The 20,442-nt window shown below is 41.2% G+C and overlaps 1 protein-coding gene across 5 annotated transcripts; it reads left to right on the top strand.

The window, feature by feature from the left end:
* The first annotated feature begins 1,116 nt into the window (after nucleotides 1–1,116).
* On the top strand, nucleotides 1,117–15,693 carry smg6 (SMG6 nonsense mediated mRNA decay factor). 5 transcript variants are annotated; one of them, XR_005203814.1, is made up of 20 exons: nucleotides 1,117–1,263; nucleotides 3,019–5,437; nucleotides 5,609–5,801; nucleotides 6,162–6,272; nucleotides 6,445–6,551; nucleotides 7,339–7,417; nucleotides 7,674–7,784; nucleotides 7,874–8,089; nucleotides 8,744–8,805; nucleotides 8,923–9,068; nucleotides 9,489–9,602; nucleotides 9,994–10,168; nucleotides 10,406–10,649; nucleotides 10,745–10,921; nucleotides 11,116–11,274; nucleotides 11,546–11,690; nucleotides 11,898–12,160; nucleotides 12,333–12,414; nucleotides 13,126–13,367; nucleotides 13,508–15,693. XR_005203814.1 is itself a non-coding variant. In XM_037748296.1 (19 exons), the coding sequence occupies exons 1-19, from the start codon at nucleotides 1,173–1,175 to the stop codon at nucleotides 13,254–13,256; spliced, it is 5,001 nt and encodes a 1,666-aa protein (XP_037604224.1). In that variant the 5' UTR covers nucleotides 1,117–1,172; the 3' UTR covers nucleotides 13,257–15,693. The 5 variants fall into 5 exon arrangements, 2 of the variants coding, with proteins under 2 accessions (XP_037604224.1, XP_037604223.1); XR_005203812.1 differs by having other exon boundaries at nucleotides 13,483–15,693; XR_005203813.1 differs by having other exon boundaries at nucleotides 13,126–13,648; nucleotides 13,786–15,693.
* The last annotated feature ends 4,749 nt before the right edge of the window (nucleotides 15,694–20,442 follow it).

The raw sequence follows: 20,442 nt of genomic DNA, 5'->3' as shown, positions 1-20,442 counted from the left end.
CTTAGTTTTGTCTTTTTGCAGACAAATTCAATGTGATCTTTCCAAGATAACAGATGGTCTATCATTACGCCCAAATACTTATATGAAAATACCTTCTGTATTTTTTCGTTATGAATAACAATAGGAACTTAAAAGTGTTTGGTCAGTTTCACTACATTTTACACTTTTATTAACAAATAAGTGCGGCCGGGCAGATGGAAAAGTGTGATAAAGAGAGTTACAGGGGTGAAAAATGTATTTCTTTCTTTCTTTCATTTATTTATTTATTTTTCGAGGACAACAAGTGCTCCCCCCCAGAAGGTGGCGCCCTAGGCGACCTCCTATTTGGCCTATGGTCTATGCCCTAAGCCGGCCCTGCTATATAGATATGAATAAAATAAACCTAAAAGGCTATGAGAAAAACACATTATAATAGGAAAATAGGGACTTTTGTGTTTGTGCTTATTCATTTGGCCTAAAAAGTAGTAGCCTAATAGTAATAACGCTATAGTAATAAAATAGTATAATAGGACTCCCACCCAATGCAGGACACCATCTCAGCACTGGAGAGCTCCTTCAGCGACAGGCTGCTCCACCCAAAGTGTGTGAAGGAGCGCTATTGCAGGTCCTTCCTTCCTGCAGCTGTCAGACTCCACAACTACCACTGCTCCCAGTAGACCACTTACACTTACACACCAGAAAACTGACAATAACCTGATATTTTCAGGTGGAATTTCATTTCATTCTAACTGTGCAATATAATTTTCCACTTGTGCAATTGTGTTAATAGTCTGTTTATTGTCAATACTGTATATACTGCTCCTATTTTTTTTTAATTCTTATATTTAAATGGTTCATATTTTGTTACACTTTGTTTAACTCTTTTTTTACTGTGTTAGCTGATGCATCTAGTTTTTTGCACTATCCTCTTTGCTGCTGTACACTGCAAATTTCCCCACTGCGGGACTTATAAAGGAATATCTTATCTTGTAGTAAAATATTGAATGCAGGACTTTTACTTATAATGGAATATTTAAAATGTCTGATATTGCTACTTTTACCAGGGGATTTATTGAAAGAGGTCTCGTACTACATTACCCAGGTGCCCCTCGCTGCTGACGTCACACGGTTGAATATGTTTGACGCAGCCGGGCCACCGTACTTTGTTGTGTTTGTTGTTAGTGAAAGCAAAGATGGCGAACGAGCTGGACAGAGTGAGAATCTCAGCTGCGGAGCTCCGAGCTGAAGCGTCGACTTCAATCAACATAACTGACTCTCAGAAAGGTGAGATGACATGAAGTAGACACTTGGAAGGAATATATTCGTGAAAAAGTCGATAAATTCAAGCGAATAAGTGTCTCGAGTTAGCTGAAGAAGTAGCCTGCGGAGTTGCTAAGTTTGCTAATGTTGTTAGCTAGCGAGCTATCTGTCCATTCTTTGGTTCCGCGCGGTCTGTTTTAAACGCCCCCTTCAACCGTAACGACACCACTTCATTTATGTCACTGTTGTCACCATTTAACCCAGTTTCTACTATTCTTGTACTGTTTGTTATATTGCTCTCTGTGCTTTAAGTACACTAGCTAGTAGAGGAACATGTAGCCGTTATTTTGAATTGTGTCATGACAGTTGGTTTCAATTCAAACTTTATTTCAGACACACAGGAGGGTCCATAGCAATAAAAGAAAAGAAAAAGAAACAAAAAACATACAAGATAAGACCACAGCAGTTCATCATTCAAGTAGGCTATCTTGCCAGCGTTTCCTGAGCCAGACAATTAAGCTTAACAACGTCAGTTAGCTGACGTCACTACGTCACAGTTTCGTTTCTGTGGAAGAGAACGAAATGTTTATTTTATAAAAAGTAGTCTCAACAGTGATATGTGATCCTCATGTTGTGGGAAGTATTGCAAGTTTATTTGTGTACTTTTTCCCACATTTCCACTCAATTAATGTTTTCTGACATTTACTGTGTGTGTTTGTACATTTGAACATTATGAAACAGATGCTGTTATCTCCAGTGACTGCTAGCACTACATCTATTCTGCATTCACACACAATGGGGCTTATTGTTTATATCACATACAAATAATCATAATATTAAAATAAAGCCGACTTAAAGCTTCAGTAGGCAGAATGTTTTTGTCATAATTGGGCAAAAAATTCCATAATAACCTTTCAGCATATTGTAATTCAAGTGTTCTGAGAGAAAACTAGACTTTTGCAACTCCTCATGGCCCTGTTTTGATGGGAGACTTTGGCCAATCACAGGTCATTTCAGATAGAAAGCCTTCCTATTGGATGTTCCTATTGGTTGTGTGCTTGGTATTTCTTCAACAGATCTCAACCTGGCTGCCGGGTCACAAACTTTCCCATTTTACAGCTAAACAGTGCACTACAATATGTTTCTGAAAACATTTGAGGCGAGAAATAGGCATTACAGTAACAGAATATTGATTCATATTTGATCAGCGCTGCCTAGTTTGACCGTTTGATTGGAGTGTGTGAGTTATTGACAGCTGCTCAGAGGTGGCAGGCTGCAGCTCAGCTCTGATTGGTTGTTTTCCTCTGGTCTGGGAAATCTTGCAGATGCCATTAGGAGCACCAGACGACACAGAGGAACATGATTTTTTTTTTTCAGATTACCTGTCTCATGCACTACTCTCAGGATATAGTTACTGTTTTATAAAAATAACTTTTTTGAATCCTATTTGCTACATATCTACCCACTGCAGCTTTAATAGAGCACCAAATGCATATTAATTACAGCTGAAAATAGTCCCCAACAAATGCACTGCTTTGTCCTGTTGAAGTGTTTGGTAAAAAACAACAACTAGTGCCCAACTTAAGCTATCTATTTGCGACCCATTTTTCAAGATTTATGTCTTCAGTGGAAATGAATGGGCTTGGGGCTGAGCACCACAGACCGTTTTTTTTTTCTTTTCAAGGGATTTGTAGACAAGAAGAGAAAACAGAACATCTCAATCTTGTTCTTTAATAACACTACTTCATGTACTTTCTTTCTGTGTTTTTCTTTCTGCAGAGAAGCAACAGGAGCATCACATTCATAAGCCGCATAGGAAGTGTGAAGGAAAGCGTCCTGAACTGCAGCGCTACGAGCCAGTAGCTGGACATGGACGTTGTCACCGTGACAGTGAGGAGGGAGAAGCTGGTCAAAGTGATCCCCTGGCCATTGATTCACATGACCATGATCAACCATCACAGAGTGAGAAAAGGGGTGTCTCTGAAAAAGTTATAGAGAGACATAGGTGCACAGATGGTGGGGCGGGCACCGACAAAAGGGAAGAAGACAGGATGAGAGGTGACGGTAGTAACACTCAGAACTGTAGGAAAATCACCCACTCACAGTCTAAATCAGAAGCAAATCAAGAGAAAGGCTTTGTTGAAGATGACAGAGAACAGCAGGAACCTGCTGGAGCTGCTAAGCCGACACGGAAAACTCGTAAACCAGACCGAGAATTCTATCAACCTGGGAGCCGGAGGAGCATCCAGGGAAAGGACTCTGGAGTTGGAAGAGAGGAGGATAAGCCTCCCCCCAGGAAGGATAAGCAGAAAACTGAGCCAGAATCCCAGTTGAGTTCAGGAAAAAGGGAGGGGAACAAAACGACATCTATACAGCAGCAGGGAGGGCAAGATAAAGAAGTAAAAGCTCTACCGGAAAACGTAAAATTGTCTAAATCCAGTGAGACAAACAGAAAGCAAGGAAGCCGAGAAGTGGAAAAAAAACCATTACCCTCTGATGCTTCTGTGGAGATTATTACTGGCAAAGTAGAAAAACTCAGCGTGAAAGAAAAGGGTCAAGTGGGGTGTGAAGGCCAAGCCGTTGAAGAGTTAAGCTGCAGGAGAGGGGAAACAACTGATAATGAAAGGAGAAGCCAAGGGGGAGGAACAAAAGAGGAGGACGAAAAGGTAGAGAAGAAGAGGGAGAAGGGAAACCGCAGGAGAAGGGGAGGTGAGAAGGAAAAAGAGAAGAATCAGGATTTCAGAAGAGGAGAAGATCAAGCAGGTGGTGGAGGAAAGAGTGACCGGGGTAAAGCTGAGATGGAAAGAGACAGGAGAGCAGCAGAAGCAGATAGGGACAACAAACCTGTTAAGACGGGAGAGACGCACCAAAGCAAAGGAAGAGAGAATCGCAGAGAAAGCAGAAGAGGAGACAACAACAACAACAACCGGTCCAGAGATGCTGAGAAAGATGCCAAGACAGAAAGAAATGCAGACAGGGTTGTAGAAAGAGGCGATAGAAACAAATCCAATGCAAACATCACAACACCAACCTCAAAACGCTATTCCAAATCAGATATTCGGCGCTCACGGAATCGAACTTACAGCAGTAGCTCAGCGAGCAGTGTGGCCAGCCTGGATGGGCGTGGACTAGGGAAGGATGTGGAGAGTACCAAATGTCCACGCTTGGAGTCTAGGCACAATAACAAAGAGGGGATGGCTAATAGTGGAGAAGGACGAAGGAGTCATTTACAAAGCTGGACAACCAATGGGGAATCATCTACAGAATCCCTGGAAGGGAGCGAGATGAGTGACATAGCAGAAGATAGAAGGAGGAGAAGAGGTGTGGAGGAAGAACTAAGTGCAGAGATGCGGAGGGAAGAAAGGAACAGACCAAAGGGAAACAGAGGTGGAGGTCGGGGAATCCTGAGGATTTCTCTAGAAAAACAGTCAGGCACTGCGTCACATAGTGGGGTGTCACAACATCGCAAACCAGCCTTGGTTCCTCGTGGCAGAGGTGGGGGTATCCTGGTGCTTCCAGCCCGCACAGACATCTCTAATTCACCTGAGGTTGGGCAAAGGCTTCTGTTTGGTGGAATTAGGGGAGGAGGAGCTGGCAGGAGCAGAGGAGGCAGAGGAGGAGGAGTGAGACGACTCTGGGATCCAAATAACCCTGACCAGAAACCTGCTCTTACCGGCACCCAATCTTCACAGCATTTATCTCTCCAACAGCCTGTGTATCTTCAGACAGGGACTGGATATGGACAACTTCACTTTCTGGACACAGACGACGATGTAGCAGGCAGTCCTCCGGTCCCGCAGGGTGAGCACTTTCGGTCCCAGCAGGCTGCTGCCATGGCCTACTACAAATTCCAAAACTCTGACAACCCCTACTGCTACCCCATGCCCGCCAGCAACCCACATAGTCCCAGCACCACCACCAGCCAGCGCTATCCATACCCTTATCATATGGGGCCCTACCAAATGGCTACCCCTAATGGTATGTACACGGGGCCTGGTGCGGGTCAGTGTTACAGGGGAGCAGGTTATTCCCAGCCAGCTGCAGGAGGTAGTTTGACATTAGAAGAGGTGGAGCAACAAGCCAGAGGGGAGCTGGGGAGGCTGCTGAGGGCTGCGGACACACAGGAGCTCCAGCTCAGTAACCTACTGTCCAGGGACAGAGTGAGTGCTGATGGACTGGATCGCATGGCCAAGCTCAGGTGAGGATTTGGGGGAAAAGATGTGTTCAGTGGCATTTTTCTGTGTGTGTTGTTTATGTTTCACTCTTATGTCTTACACTACTTGTTTGACAGTTGCCCCAAATTAATAATATACTCAACAGAATTCAGACAGTAGACATACTGAAAAAGCACTCTCCACCTGTTTTCTAGAGCTGACCTTTTGGGGCTATATGAGCAGGTCATCCTGACCGACATCGACTACTCAGACTCGCAGAACGTGGATCAGGCTCTCTGGAAGAATGTCTTTTACCAGGTCATAGAGCACTTCCGGCAGCTACTCAAAGACCCCACCAATGACAACACCCCTCATATCAGAAACATGCTGCTCACGCTGCTTGATGAGGTAAGGCATGTGTGGGAAATTCAGACAGGGCAGGGTTTCACAAAATATCGATGCCACTAGCATTACGCTTACTAACTATTATCTTTGGGTACTTTATGGATACACAGTTGTGACCTTGCTTAGTATTTAGGTTAGCACTGGATCAGTAAACCCAAAATTAGTATGATTGTATAATATTAGATAAAATACACAGTGTATGTTGCCCAAGAATCTTGGAAATATTTGTGTCCAAAACCATTTTACAACTTTAATTTCTTGTAGTGGGAACAGGCCACAATAAATAAATTTTGAATGTGTATATATATGTTTTCTTCACTGTAACTTCTCTTGTCCGTTGTGATCATTGTCTGTGTTTTACAGGGAGCGCTATTCTTTGATGCGCTGCTTCAGAAGCTGCAGACAGTGTACCAGTTTAAGTTAGAGGACTACATGGACGGCATAGCTATCAGGGCTCGGCCATTACGCAAAACGGTACAGCAATACTCCTTTTAATCTGTGTGTTTGTGTGTGCAATTAACATGATCAGATGTTACCAGCAATTAGCTGGCTTACTAGTTGTTAATTGTGTCTACAATTACGCCCTAACTGAACATTGTATGTTGTGACTTGTTAAAAGTTTCTGTTGTGTTTCTGTCTTTTTCAGGTGAAGTATGCACTCATCAGTGCTCAGCGCTGCATGATTTGTCAGGGAGATATAGCACGTTACCGGGAACAAGCCAGTGACTCGGCCAACTATGGCAAGGCTCGCAGGTAGGCTGTAATTCAAGAATTATCTCCACGTATTGTGAAATTTCATCAACGCATTCAAGAGCACAGGTGGGATAGGGCTGCCCCCTCTTAGTTGATTAGTTGATTAATGGGTCGTTTTGGTCTTAGTCCGCTAAGATTTCATTTAATCGATCGTTTTTTTATGTTTTTTTCATGCTGAATGACTTATTTCCAAGAAACTAATGAGCACATCTCTGTCAAACACAAGATTTAAAGCGGTGCTTTTGTGTGATTCTTTGTGGAGAAACTCAATTTTACAGATCCGTCCATTAAATCATATAATCGATTAATTGACAAAATAATGAGTGTTAGTCGACTAAGAATTCCTTTGATCGCGTACAGCCCTTGTATTGGCATTAAACATTTGATTTTGACTGACTCAGGAGGCTACAATGCCAAACTCTTGAGTCCTAGAGCGAGTGGTCAGGACTAGCCTTTTCGCCATGGGGCTGTTTTTACACCTGTTTAATCCCTCCCAGACAACCAGTTTGCATTTAGTCCTGATTATTTTTGAAAATTCCTGTACAAGTCTCTGAACTCTGACAGCTTTTATAACTTTCTTCCTCAGTCTTGGACTTGTTTTTCCTGAGTCGCAACCTGCTATAGACAAGAAACTTTGTACCATTAGAGAAAGTTCCTTTCTGGCTGTAAATGACCGATTAGATAAGAACCATATAATTTAATATAAGTAGACCATTTTGAAAGACCAGATCCTCCATGAAGTTTCTCTGATGGTATCTCATGACTACATATTTCCTTTTTTTTGTAGCTGGTACCTGAAAGCCCAGCAGATTGCCCCCAAAAATGGACGACCATACAACCAGCTGGCCCTGCTGGCAGTTTATACAGTAAGTGATATGTAGATTAAGTAGAGATGAAAAGTTGAGAGTTGGATATTGAGCTGAAAAAGTTCTTTGCTGGCATAATTAGATAACTGCAATTAAGTAACTTTTGTCACTGACTGTATTTCTCCTGGCATGTCCCTGGGATAATTGAAAAATCCAACTATATTTTGAGTAATGGTCTGTTAGCACCCACCTAATGTGCATCCTTTTGCAGGATACCTCCCTCCTCTTACTCTCTTTCCACCTCTCCCACTTACAGAAGCGGAAGTTGGATGCTGTGTATTATTACATGCGCAGCTTGGCAGCTTCCAACCCCATCCTGACTGCAAAGGAAAGCCTGATGAATCTGTTTGAGGAAGCTAAGCGCAAGGTCAGACACAAACTTCAGTCATTAACTTGTGCTAAGTAATTTACCTTTTTTCTTGGACCAAAATGTTTAGGCATACTTTGTTCTTGTAGGCAGAGCAGCTTGAGCGAAGGAGGACGCAGGAGCATGAAGGAGGCTCCAGAGGCCCAGCAGTAAGAGGAAGAGGAAGAGGGGAAGATGGAGCACGTGTGGAGATTTGGGTTCGCCCCAGCGGACAAGCGGCGACCCCATCCTCTCAGAGAGGAGGTAGTGAATCCAGCAGAGACTCTGAACAGGACGGAGAGCTGGGCAGTCTCAGCGCTAGTGATGTAAGATCCTTTTCTTTCTTTCGTTCTCTCTCATACTCACATGCACATCAAGTCTCATATGCCTTTACATGTATGCACTCAAAGATCTCTGTTCATATTTTTAACAGTTATTTTTTGATGTTTTCAAAACACTTATTGTTTTAAAACTCCGTTTTACAGTTCTGTCAATTAAATCAACTAATTGATTAGTCGACAAAATCGTATGAGTGTTAGTCGACTAAGAATTTTCTTTGGTCGAGGACGGCCCTAAATGGCAGCTTTACGTATCCCACAAAAATGCAGGAAGTAGCTTTGTGCTATTTCCATTTTACTTTCTTTACTTTTTAACAAATCTATTTTGTCTCTCTCTATTATACTCTGTCAGTGTATCCTGTTGGAAGAGACAGATCTGTATGTGTATCCTCTTTGCTCTCTCCAGCTTCAGTAGCCTTTCTGTCCATTTCCTCCCACCCCTGTTGTTCAAAGTCTTGCGGGCATTTAAATGGTGACATCTGCTCTAAACCTCTCCTTGTGCTTTGTCGCCGTCACTGGATGAAGACATGTGTTTTCTTGTCATGTGCTGTGCCGTAGGGCTTATAGCTAAATAAAACTGTTGTCCAAAGATTAGTAATACTTTTTTTTTCTTTTTCGGCCTTCTCTGTTTTTTTTCTGCAGCTAAATAAGAGATTCATTCTGAGTTTCCTGCATGCACATGGAAAGCTCTTCACTAAAGTTGGGTGAGTGAGGTGTCATATATTCCAACTCTTAATGTCATAGACTGAATGAGTTGAAGGGATGATTTATTTAGTGTGTTCTGTATTTTTTATGAATGCGTGTGTCTTGTGTCTATTCAGCATGGAATCCTTCCCTGGAGTGGCGAACCGCGTTCTGCAGGAGTTCAAGACGCTGCTTCAGCATGGCCCTTCCTTACTGGGCAGCACGCACATGCTGCAGATCATCACCATCAACATGTTCACCATACACAATGCCCACAGCAGAGGTGATGCAGCACACGCACACACCAGTATTATCATCAAACAACAAACTTTAACACATTGTGTTTATCTGCAAAGTTAATACAAATGCATGGCTGGTGAACAACTTGTTCTATTTTTATGCAGGTGATTAACATGGATTTCATTTAATTTGTTGTGTAAAATGTGACTCCATTTAAGAAAAACATGTTAACTTGTTGGAATGTTTGAACTTGAAGAGCGTCAGCGGCCAATGCAGAGTTGATAATGGCTCTTTGACACACTTTTAATCTCATCTTCTCACATGCAGTTCTTTTTTCCCAACTTAAATACAATCAGAAAATTAACACACACACACATCTTGGGGCTGCACACAAGTCATTAGTAATATGGATACAAAGAGTGTTGAGGAAGAACTGTTTCAAATTCTGGTCTCCGTTTGTCAGGTGAAGAAGGAGATGTGCGGTCCGTCTTACAAGAGCAAAGCACGGCCCTGGGTCTGGGCATGTTCGCCCTGCTGGTGCAGCGCTGCACAGACCTGCTCAGGGACACTCCTACAGGTACGCACACAGCAAACTCCACACCTGTTTGATCAGCCGCATTTATTAAAGTTGTGGTTCTAAACTCAGATCTAGTTCAGGTACTTTGAAATTAAGGTCAACGTTAGTATTAGGGTGTTTTCATCTATATCATACGAAAAAACCTTTACATGGTTTTTGACTACATAAAGGGATGGGTTTTGTAACTCCAGTTGGACTTGGCATCTTGGAATAAGCATAATCAATCTTTATTTGTATTGCTGTGATAACATTTAGTAAATTTTATATCAGACAAAAACGCCCTATCAAATCTTCTGTGTCGTTTTCGGCATTGAGGGAGTTTCAGTTAATTTTTTTTTATTGTTTTACTATTAAGTGTTATATTTTCAAAGCTTCTCTTTGTCTCTTTTAGAACCAGTCCCCATAGCAGACGGAGAGGAGGAGGGTAAAGGGGAAGCGCTGGAGGGTATGGTGAGGGTCTCTGCCTTCCCATTGGACCTTAGAGAACTACTGCCCAGTATCAAGGTCTGGTCTGACTGGATGTTGGGACAACCGGACCAGTGGAACCCACCACCGTGCAGTATAGAGTGAGTACTTTAAACCTACAGTAACTGATTTGTTTGGCCACTTGGGAGCAGTGGAAACAAGTTGTGAACACAACATTGACATATCACCATGTTTTAAATACAATATAAAAGAGATAGATTAAATGTATTGATAATAGTTTTGTTTAATTACTACTTTCTACAGGTATTGTACACAAACCACACCCACTAACTCTCTTCAGACAGTAACTCTTTAAAATACTTATTCCTCACCATCAGTGGTGGCTTTTTCTCTGCATCAAGGTGCAGCCCTGATGTTTGGCAGTGCCTGGCTGACCTGTGTAACGTGCTGGCGCGTGTGGACCACGAGGAAGTGCCGCTGTATAAAGCCGACACTGAAGAAGTCGAGGGAGATGAGGAGTTGACTGTGCTGCAACTGAAGGAGGACAGGCTGCTTGCTGGCTTTGTACCACTGCTTGCTGCACCACAGGAGCCGTGTTACACAGACGGACACACTGAAATGGTGAGTGGAGAGTAAATGTGTATTTCATTATAATGTAACACTGCAGCCCTGGTACATGCTTCTACTCCTGTTGAACCTCCGTCCTCTTTCTTTAGGCAATAGCAGCAGATTGTAAGAGAGTGACGGTGCTGAAGTACTTTCTGGAGGCTTTGTGTGGACAGGAAGAGCCTCTGTTGGCTTTCAAGGGAGGCAAATACATCTCTGTGGCAACTTCTCCACCTAACCACTCAAATGATACAAGGAGCAGGCAGGATTCTGTAACCGAAAAAGAGGTGACTGCTTTTCTCCTACTTTCCCTCTCATCATTTGTCCTCTTCACTGTGTTTTTTCGTCTCTGATTGCACTCCTTTTTTCCACAATTTGACCTACACAACATTATGTAAATTTAAATCTGCATTGCAGTTCAGCAGAGGTTGTTGAAAGCCAAATTGCTGAAAATGTGTCTTATCCGTGTCTGTTTTGGCAGGCTGACGATGTCATAGTCGAGGCAGAGTCGTCTCTCTCCGCATCAGAAGGAGAGGAGGAGGCGGGAGACAGTGAGAACGACATCAGACAGCTGAAGGCGCGACGCCATGTCCTCACCAACAAACTGGCACAGCAACAGAAGCGCAGGGATAAAATACAGGTAAAACAGACGTATACGTTCGTTAGAGGTGTGAATCGTCAGTGGCTTCACGATTCGATGCATCTCAGTTTCTCATCCTCAATTTTCTATATTACTGCACATGGCTACAATTTACTACTAATACTTTGATAGAGATATACTTAGATATTCAAATCTGGAAATTAATTGTGATGGGTATTCATCTGTATGTCTGACATTTCATAGGTTAACTAATAATCAAAAAACAATGAGAGTTGAATGTGACATCATATTTAACGTGTGTTTGTTCCAGGCGGTGCTGCAGACAGGCGGGCAGTTGGAGCTGGAAGTGAGGCCTCTCTTTCTGGTTCCAGATACCAATGGATTCATTGATCACCTGGGAGGGTTAAAGAGACTCCTTCAGTGTGGAACATACATAATAGTTGTGCCACTTATCGGTAAGACTGAAAGACAGAAGCAAAGAAAAGAGGAAATAAATGAATGGATGAGTATGCGCTCTAGTAAGAGGGATGAAGAAGGATTAAACTGTGGTGTTGTGACATGTTTAAAATGATAAGAGTGACCCATGTGTCTGGTGTTTAGTGCAGAAACGGGACATCTTTGTTCATGTATAGTCATGGTGTGATGTGTGCTCTCTCCCTCAGTGATTACAGAGTTAGACGGCTTGGCTAAAGGCCAGGACAACTTCGGTGGAGGACTGGGGTCAGGAGGACGCAGCACTGGCGGTCGTGGCAACTATAACGTTAGTGCGGCCCATGTGCGGGCCGTGCAGGAGAAGGCCCGGTTGGCAGTGGCGTTCCTAGAGAAAGGATTTGAAGCCAGGGAACCGTACCTCAGAGCCCTGACGAGCAGAGGAAATCAACTCGAGTCTATTGCCTTCCGCAGTGAAGACACCTCTGGACAGCAGGTGAGAGCCCAAATACATGTAGCTCAAAATGTTTGTTTCATTTCAGATATGCAATGAATTAAGGCTGTTTTTTTTTTCTGGGAAGCAGTGGTTGACTGCTGATGGAACATTACTACTTATATCAAATGTTTGTACTGTTTTTCTGTGACTTAGTTTTCTATTTTTTCCCCAGGGTACCAATGATGATGTGATTCTGTCCTGCTGCCTCAACTACTGCAAAGACAAGGCGAAAGATTTCATGCCTGATCAGAGAAGTATGTAACATTGCCTGTCAGTGTTCAGATTTCCTAATAGGGGTGGGAAAAAAATCGATTCACCTATGTATCGCATTTTTTTTGCAATGTTAAAATGTTTTTTTTTTTAATGCCAGAATCGATATATTTGCTTCATTTGAGTCTATGCGGAAGTAGAAGGAACTTATTGCTTTAATTGTTGTAGTCAGAGTAACGTGGCATCATATCCGTTCCGTATCCGTCAACCAAAACAAACCGCAACAAGCCGAAACGAAAAAGCAGAAAACGGCGGAGGGTCTGTGTGGATACGACCTGCACCCTCACATATTAAATCCAATTATTCTTTGATTTTAGGGTTGCTGGGAGAACTTTAATAAATAATGCCTGACAATGACTGATATATTTGACATCTCTCACTACATACATGCTGAAAATCAAACATTTTACTGTATTAATTTAGATATTTTCCAAAATAAAATGGTCTTGTGTTAAAAAAGTTTACAAAAATCACAATAAATCATAAATCGAATCCCAATACTTGTAGAATCGCAAAACTTAAAAAAATCGCAATACATATCGAATCGGCACCCAAGTACTGTGATAGTATTGAATCAGGAGATAGGTGTATCGTCCCAGCCCTTTTTCCTAACGCACATGCAATCTGCAATTTTGAATAATGTCTTCTGAGTTAATCTCTTACTACTCTTTGGCTTGCCCTCTCCACACACACAGATGGGACAGTGAGGCTGCAAAGGGAGGTGGTACTCCTTACCGATGACCGTAACCTGCGCGTCAAAGCTCTGACCCGCAACGTCCCGGTCCGAGACATCCCTGCTTTCCTCAGCTGGGCCAAAGTGGGCTGAACCAGGCGAAGCTCGAATCAAAGGAACCCAACTGCTGAAGCCTGCTTGCCACTCAGCCACGAGAGAAGACACACTTAAGCAGAGAAAGAGGAGGAGGAGGAGGAGGAGGAGGTAACAGGGGAGAGGAAATGACTAAGAAAGCGTAGAACCACTTCTTAAGAAATACAAACAAATGTAGTGAGAGCAGGGTGGTTTCAATGAGCTTTTTTCCCCCCTTGTGATGAAGTGTGTGTGTGTGTGTATGTGTTAAGATCAGTGAGCTTCCCCGGAAAGAGACAGGGAGACTTGACGTAGTCTCAGGAAGGCTGGACTGGAAGGGAGGAAGGAGATAAAAATGAAGTGATTGGATTTGTAAGTTGTCTGGTCCGGCCTTGAGCCTCTGCGCCTAGTTGGTGAGTGTGTACTCTACAAGCAGTGTGAAAATTTGAGTCTGATGATAGAAAGAGAGAGGGAGAGTGTTAATGATCATTTAATTGATTAAAGACACCAGTAATGAAAACCATAACTGGCACCTCCACACTTCTCTTAGGGCCCAGTCGCATAGACTGCTTTGTCCTCTGCAGCAGAGCTGAGATAAAGGTAGACGGAGAGAAGCACAGCTGGAGGGTTTCTGTCAGTCCAGTAAAAAGTGTCTGATTGTAGTGAGGGTTAATCGAGCCCTCGTGCACCTTCAGCACCTCCAAGGAATTCCATACAGGTATAGTGTTTCCTGCTAACCCAGGAAGCGCTTGATGCTTGTTTGGTAACTTGGGTTGTTCCTCCAGCTTGATGCTAATATTAAGTTTGCAAGGAAATGTTTTGAAAAAGTCAACAAAAAACATTTCATATTTATTTTCTGTTTTTCCTTGTTTTGAGCACATGTGTGTAAAAAACGTTTTGCTTCCTTCTCGGAGCCCATTTCTCTATTGATAATAAGCATCTGCAAAGTTTTCCCAAGAACAGAACCATAAATTTATGATTACAGTTGTTTGTTTTTAAGAGATCTGGGTGCAAATGTATTTGTAAATAATGATTTGTTTCTGTTTTTGAGCAGCAAATGCATGAAATTTGATATATCAAGAGTTGGTTTGTAGTGAGTTTTCAGTTCCAGAAAATGTTGCGACATTTGGTGCCTTCAAATGAAACTCGTGAGCTCGTGTACTTGTGCGTGTGCTTGGCGTTTAAGTGGTTAAATCGTGAGAACACCGCTGCTAACAAACGGCAATATTGACGTTACTGACGGCATCTAGAAGCCACAGAGGCTAACAATTTAGCAAGCTAGCAAGTGGGCAACATAATGCAGGAAATGCAAAAGCATAATGACAGAAGAAAAAGATGCGGCCGTTGGGAATATCCACATTTTCCTCAGACATATTATAAAATTACGAAGAATTTAAAATATACGACTGAAATTACAATTTATTCCAAGGCCTCCGCCATTTCTGACAACGTCAACAAACAAGTCACAAGTCGTGAACTCGGAGCTTTCAGAAACTTTCCACTAGGTTGTGAATACCACAAGAGGGGGGCGTTCATATGGACTCTTCTCTCGAACACGGTAAACATTAACCCATTTGAAGGCACCAATTGACTCTGTCTTTATGGGATTTAGCCCTTTGAGCGAAATTCCACCCCTCTATCATTTAAAACAAAACCACATGAAACAAAAATTTGCAAATAATGTTTGACCCAGGTCTGCTTTAGACAGCCACGATGTTCGGAGAAGGTTTGGTCCTTGACGTTGACTTTCAGATCTTTATTATCAAGTACCACCGGTGACTATTTCACTTTATTTTCTATTCATCTTTACAGTACGCTCTTCAGTTCATACCACCACAGCAGTTTTCCTTTTCATAAAATGTTTTTGAAACCTCTTCAGAGTGTGATTTTCCTTCACTCTTTTTCAAGGTCACTTTTCTTTAGTTGAAATAAGATACATGAGGTATACCAGCACAGATTACAGCCTGTACAGTTTCCATCACGTTAAAGCAACACCTCACTGATACATTGTCAACAAACCTTTTAACATAAGGTAGTATTTGTGTTTTTGCTCGCTCTGTATTGCTTTAGGAGACACTTTCAGGAGGTTTTGGAGTTGTGTTTTTTTCTGTGTGCATTTGAGATGGGGCTCAAAATAAATGTAATCCTCACCTGTGTTCTCTTGTTGTGTTGCATCATCATACACAATTCATCATTCACTTGTCACAGTTTGATGATATGGATTTAGAATATGTAGAAGTGGCTACCGTGCTTTGTATTTGTCCTCTACCTTTGCAGCTAGACTCGTAAGACCTCCGTCAGCAGTTGATGTTCTGGTGCTACTGTGGTGTTCAGTGCAATGTACTGTGTTAAATAGCTCGACTGCAGTGTTTTATTGTTGGAGCAAATGTAGTAAATACATAGTCAGTTTAACACACATTACATTGTCATCGTCCGTCATTAAAAATGTTTGAAGGCATGTTTTGTTTTTTACCTCATTAATGTGCAAATGAAGAATCGGATATTGTAAAAAAAATAGTAATCAATCAATGGATTCAAATATTTAATCGCAAATTAATCACACATTTTATCACATTGTGTATATTTATTATTATAAATCCATTAACAACACAAAACAATGACAAATATTGTCCAGAAACCCTCACAGGTACTGCATTTAGCATAAAAATATGCTCAAATCATAACATGGCAAACTCAATCCCAACAGGCAACAACAGCTGTCAGTGTGCTGACTTGACTGGCTTTCCCCAAACTGCATGTGATTATCATAAAGTGGGCATGTCTGTAAAGGGGAGACTCGTGGGTACCCATAGAACCCATTTTCATTCACATATCATGAGGTCAGAGGTCAAGGGGACCCCTTTGAAAATGGCCATGACAGTTTTCCTTGCCAAAATTTAGGCTAAGTTTGGAGCATACTATATTATATACAGTAGTTTATAAATGATCTAAATTGATGAACTGCAACATTAAATGATTTTGTTAGTGCTAAAAAAACTGAATAATATATTCTATAGTAATACAACACTTTGATACTTTCATAGATACTTTCATAAATCAGGACTTTTAGTCTGTTATTTGTTTTCTATTAAGTAAAAGATCTGAGTACTTCTTCCAGCACTGATAGATAGATAGATAGATAGATGTACTTTACTGATCCAAAATTGGGAAATTCTTGTGTTACAGCAGCAGGTTATCCAGGTATTAGCTTAGATGCAAATGATGACGCCACAAAATGTTTCAATTTATTACAAGAAACAACAAAATGCATACTACACATAACCAGGTTCTCTGCAGAAAGTCCCATCTAAATCACTGACATACTAAAACCTTTACACGTGTGCCCTCATGTGGTAGCTGAAGAAGATGACATAGGCGGGAGTGAAGAAAACCAAACAGCCAGTATTGAGTTTTGGGTGTAGCGCTTCAATAAGGGGGTGTCTTGATAAACTGATAACACAGGGACATCTGTGGAAAAAAACAAAATCAATCAATCAAACATTATTTATAGGGCACTTTTCGAACAAATCAAATGCACTTCAAAGTGCTTTACAAGCGATTTGACAAATGATCAACAGTTGCTCAAAGTAGTAAAATGTTGATAAAACAAAATAAGTAAAATAGAGTATAAAATAGTGTAAATAATAAAACCATTAAAATTGTAAAACACTACATGAAAGCCAGACTAAATAGATGGGTTTTTATGTTACGTTTAAAAATATCAATATTTTCAGCTCTTCTCAGATCTTCCGGAAGGCTGTTCCAGCAGCTTGGAGCGTAATTGCTGAAAGCAGAATCACCGAATCTTTTTGTTCTGCCTTGTGGAACAACTAAAAGAGGAGAACCTTCTTGGTTCATAAACCAAAAGCATAGCCTGCTAGTTATTAAAAGATTAATGATTAATGATTTTAGGGCTGATAAATGATAAAAATTTCCCAATGAAGGCCCTCGGTGCACTCTGATTACCAACCACATAAGATCAGTGCTTGGAGGCTTCCTACTATCCACTGTAGGGTGACCAGGTGTCCCACTTTACGAGGGACTGCACAGCATTTTTATCCTTTGTCCCACAATTAGAGACGAAGTCCCACATTTTCATTGGCTCTAGTTTTCAAGAGTCAAACCGCTGCAGGACAGATGCTTTTTTTTTTTTTAAATCTGGCTTTTATCCAATGGCTGTGAAGAAAGCAGGGGAGGCCTTCATCACGGCGCTGTGTTTGCTGTCAAACTGCGCACACGTGGGTCAAGTGCAGGTTAACATTTCACCATCTTTGCTACGCTTTGCCCAATGGATAAAACTGCGAGTCACCACAAAACTCACAAGCTATGCAGATATAGGAAGAATATGATGGAAAGTACCACAAAGAAAAGGAAGAGCAGCTACAACAAAGACTGGGGAACTACTTATAAGTATTTGTAAGCCGGTGGAAGGCGATTTACCGAAGTTTTTCGGGAAATTTACCAGTTATTTTTCAATTTCATACAGGGGGGAATATGACATGAAGCGACACAGTTCATGTGAGTCTCACAAGAAAAGAGATGTGCCGATCAATGTATGCATTCGGGCAAAGCATGGAGATGTTACAAGATAAATAAGTGGCAAAATAGAAATGTTAATTATTGAAGTTAGATAGACATTATATCCAAATTGTAGACTACCTCTCAGCCTTGGTAATGTGTCCCACATTGTCCCACACAAACATACTCTTTGTCCCACATTTGGTTTGTTGGGATCTGGTCATCCTAATCCACTGTTACATGAACTCTTCTTTCTATAACAAGCAGCTATATGTGAATGTGCATCTTCAGAGTGCATAAGTGGGACAGATGCGTCTGCAGTGTGTAACATCTGTAAACAAGCACAATCATCACAAATATATCCAGTTTGAATAAACATCTGTGGTTATATTCTGGGATCTATGTATTTACATTATATATACACACACGTGTGTGTGTGTGTGTGTGTGTGTGTGTGTGTGTGTGTGTCTGTGTGTGTGTGTGTGTGAGGGACAGAAAGTTCTGCAGCCTATCCATCCATATCATTTGCTTCAGTGTACTTCTGTGCCTGGATACAGACCACACAGGCAGGACCCGATTCCCATCATCATGACAACAGGGCTACCAAGCAACCAATCAAAGCCCTCCGAGCCCCGTTCTGCGAGCTGATTGGTTCCTCAGCCTGCAGCCTGTTGTGGAATGCCCATCTTTAACCTCTCTGCTGCCATGCACAGTTGCATATATCCTATATTTTCTCCACGCAGATTATAGCTCCATGTGTAATCCTCTGAGATGTGGTGTCACGTCCGTGCTGACGTGAGAGGTTGTTTTTCATGCTAGAGCTATATATATATTTCTGTGAATAAACAGGGGTTTCAGGTATACACACGTATGCTTCCCTGATGTAAACATAACATGGTGGAAAAGTGACAGAAATGGAAACATCTGTAGCACACTCAGTTGTCAAACAGTTTGGGGACCGAGGTATTGAGCCCTCTGAATTATGTATGGCATAATCTGGCATATGTCCACTTTACTGTTAAATCATACTTATATAACCATGAAATACCAAGTCATATCATGGACTATAATGTATTGTACACATGCTTTCATAGGTTTCAAAGCAAACTGACTCAGAGGATATATCATAGTATTGTGATAATACTTCAGTACACAACTAGACTGTACAGTAGTTACTGTTTACTAGGTCTGTGTATTGGCAAGAATCTGGCGATACAATACATATCATGATACAGGGGTTACGATTCAATATTTTGCGATATATTGCGATACTGTATGCAAGGTGATATACTGTGATTTTTTAAATCTAACTTTAGGAAAACTGTCACAGTATAAAGATAACACCACCATATAAATAAAATCTGAGAAAAAAAAGTTAACTTTTTTAATGCAATCAGAACAGTGAGATCTGCATTTACATTTATCACAGTCCCTGAAACATCCAACATCACAGCACTACTTTGAGAGTGGCACATACACTGCGAGGGCGCATCTCTTTGCAAATGAAATAAAGTATTGACTGAGTTCATCTTTGCATGTAAACTATTAATTAAGTAAGGGATAATGCACAGCGAGCCGGTCATTGTTGTGAAATAAACCCCGACAGGGCAATGCAAAATCGCCCTAAAGGGGTTTATTTCACAACAATGACCGACTCGCTGTACATTATCCCGTTTATTACACGGCTATTTAAGAATTCAATAATTTGACACAAAAACAGGCCGCCCAGAGTCTAACATCAGAACTGCGCCCATAACAACGGTCTGTTATACATAGCAACGGTCTGTTATACATAACGGTCTGTTATACATAGCAACGGTCTGTTATAAAGAGATAACAGACCGCTGTGACTGACCAATCAGAATCGAGTATTCAACAAATACAATATATATATAAAAAAAAATTATAAAGTGTTTTTTGAGAATCGATACAGTATCACAAAACAATATCGCAATATTTGATTTTTTTTAAATATTTTCTTACTACCCATTCTAATGGTGTACTGATGCAAAACCCACTCTTCTCATCACACTAGGGTCAAGGGCTGATGAACTGCACTGGACATACAGTATATACATAATATACATTCATTCTCACTGTGCAATATCATTTTCCACTTGTGCAATTTTGTTAATAGTCTGTGTATTGTCAATACTGTATATACTGCTCCTATTTTTATACTTCCTTCTATTTAAATGGTTCATATTTTGTTACACTTTGTTTAGCTCTTTTTTTTTTTTTTACTGTTAGCTGATGCATCTTGTTTTTTTCACTATTCCCTTTGCTGCTGTACACTTATAATTTCCCCACTGCAGGACTAATAAAGGAATATCTTATCTTAATATACACATAAAACTGTTTTTTTTTAACATTAGTTATGCTATTTATAGTAGACACCAGTTTAAGACTGATTAATCAGGTTAGGGAGCTCAGTGACTGAACATGCATAAACACAGAGAGAGTAATGTCCAATACTTTTGTTATCCCCTGCTGTAAAATGCATATTGTGTTGACAGTCAGTTATATGCATATAGCTCTCTCTCCATCCAGACCACACATGCACACTTGCAGTTGTTTGGTAGCACAGCAGCAGCAGCAGCACACTGAGATTACCAGTTTAAGACTGAAACTGTTAATCAGGTTAGGAGCTCAGTGACTGAAAGCCAAACACAGAGAGAGTAATGTCTAA

This window comes from Sebastes umbrosus, chromosome 17 (genome assembly GCF_015220745.1).
Source record: "Sebastes umbrosus isolate fSebUmb1 chromosome 17, fSebUmb1.pri, whole genome shotgun sequence".
Classification (NCBI taxonomy): Eukaryota; Metazoa; Chordata; class Actinopteri; order Perciformes; family Sebastidae; genus Sebastes; species Sebastes umbrosus.
This window is presented reverse-complemented; position numbering and strand designations above follow the sequence as displayed.

Excerpts from the sequence above, each read along its gene's own strand:
- smg6 (XM_037748295.1), top strand. The coding sequence starts at position 1,173 with ATGGCGAACGAGCTGGACAGAGTGAGAATCTCAGCTGCGGAGCTCCGA. Across the intron at positions 1,264-3,018 it reads CATAACTGACTCTCAGAAAG|AGAAGCAACAGGAGCATCAC; the intron begins GTGAGATGACAT and ends TTCTTTCTGCAG. Across the intron at positions 7,785-7,873 it reads TTGAGGAAGCTAAGCGCAAG|GCAGAGCAGCTTGAGCGAAG; the intron begins GTCAGACACAAA and ends TTGTTCTTGTAG.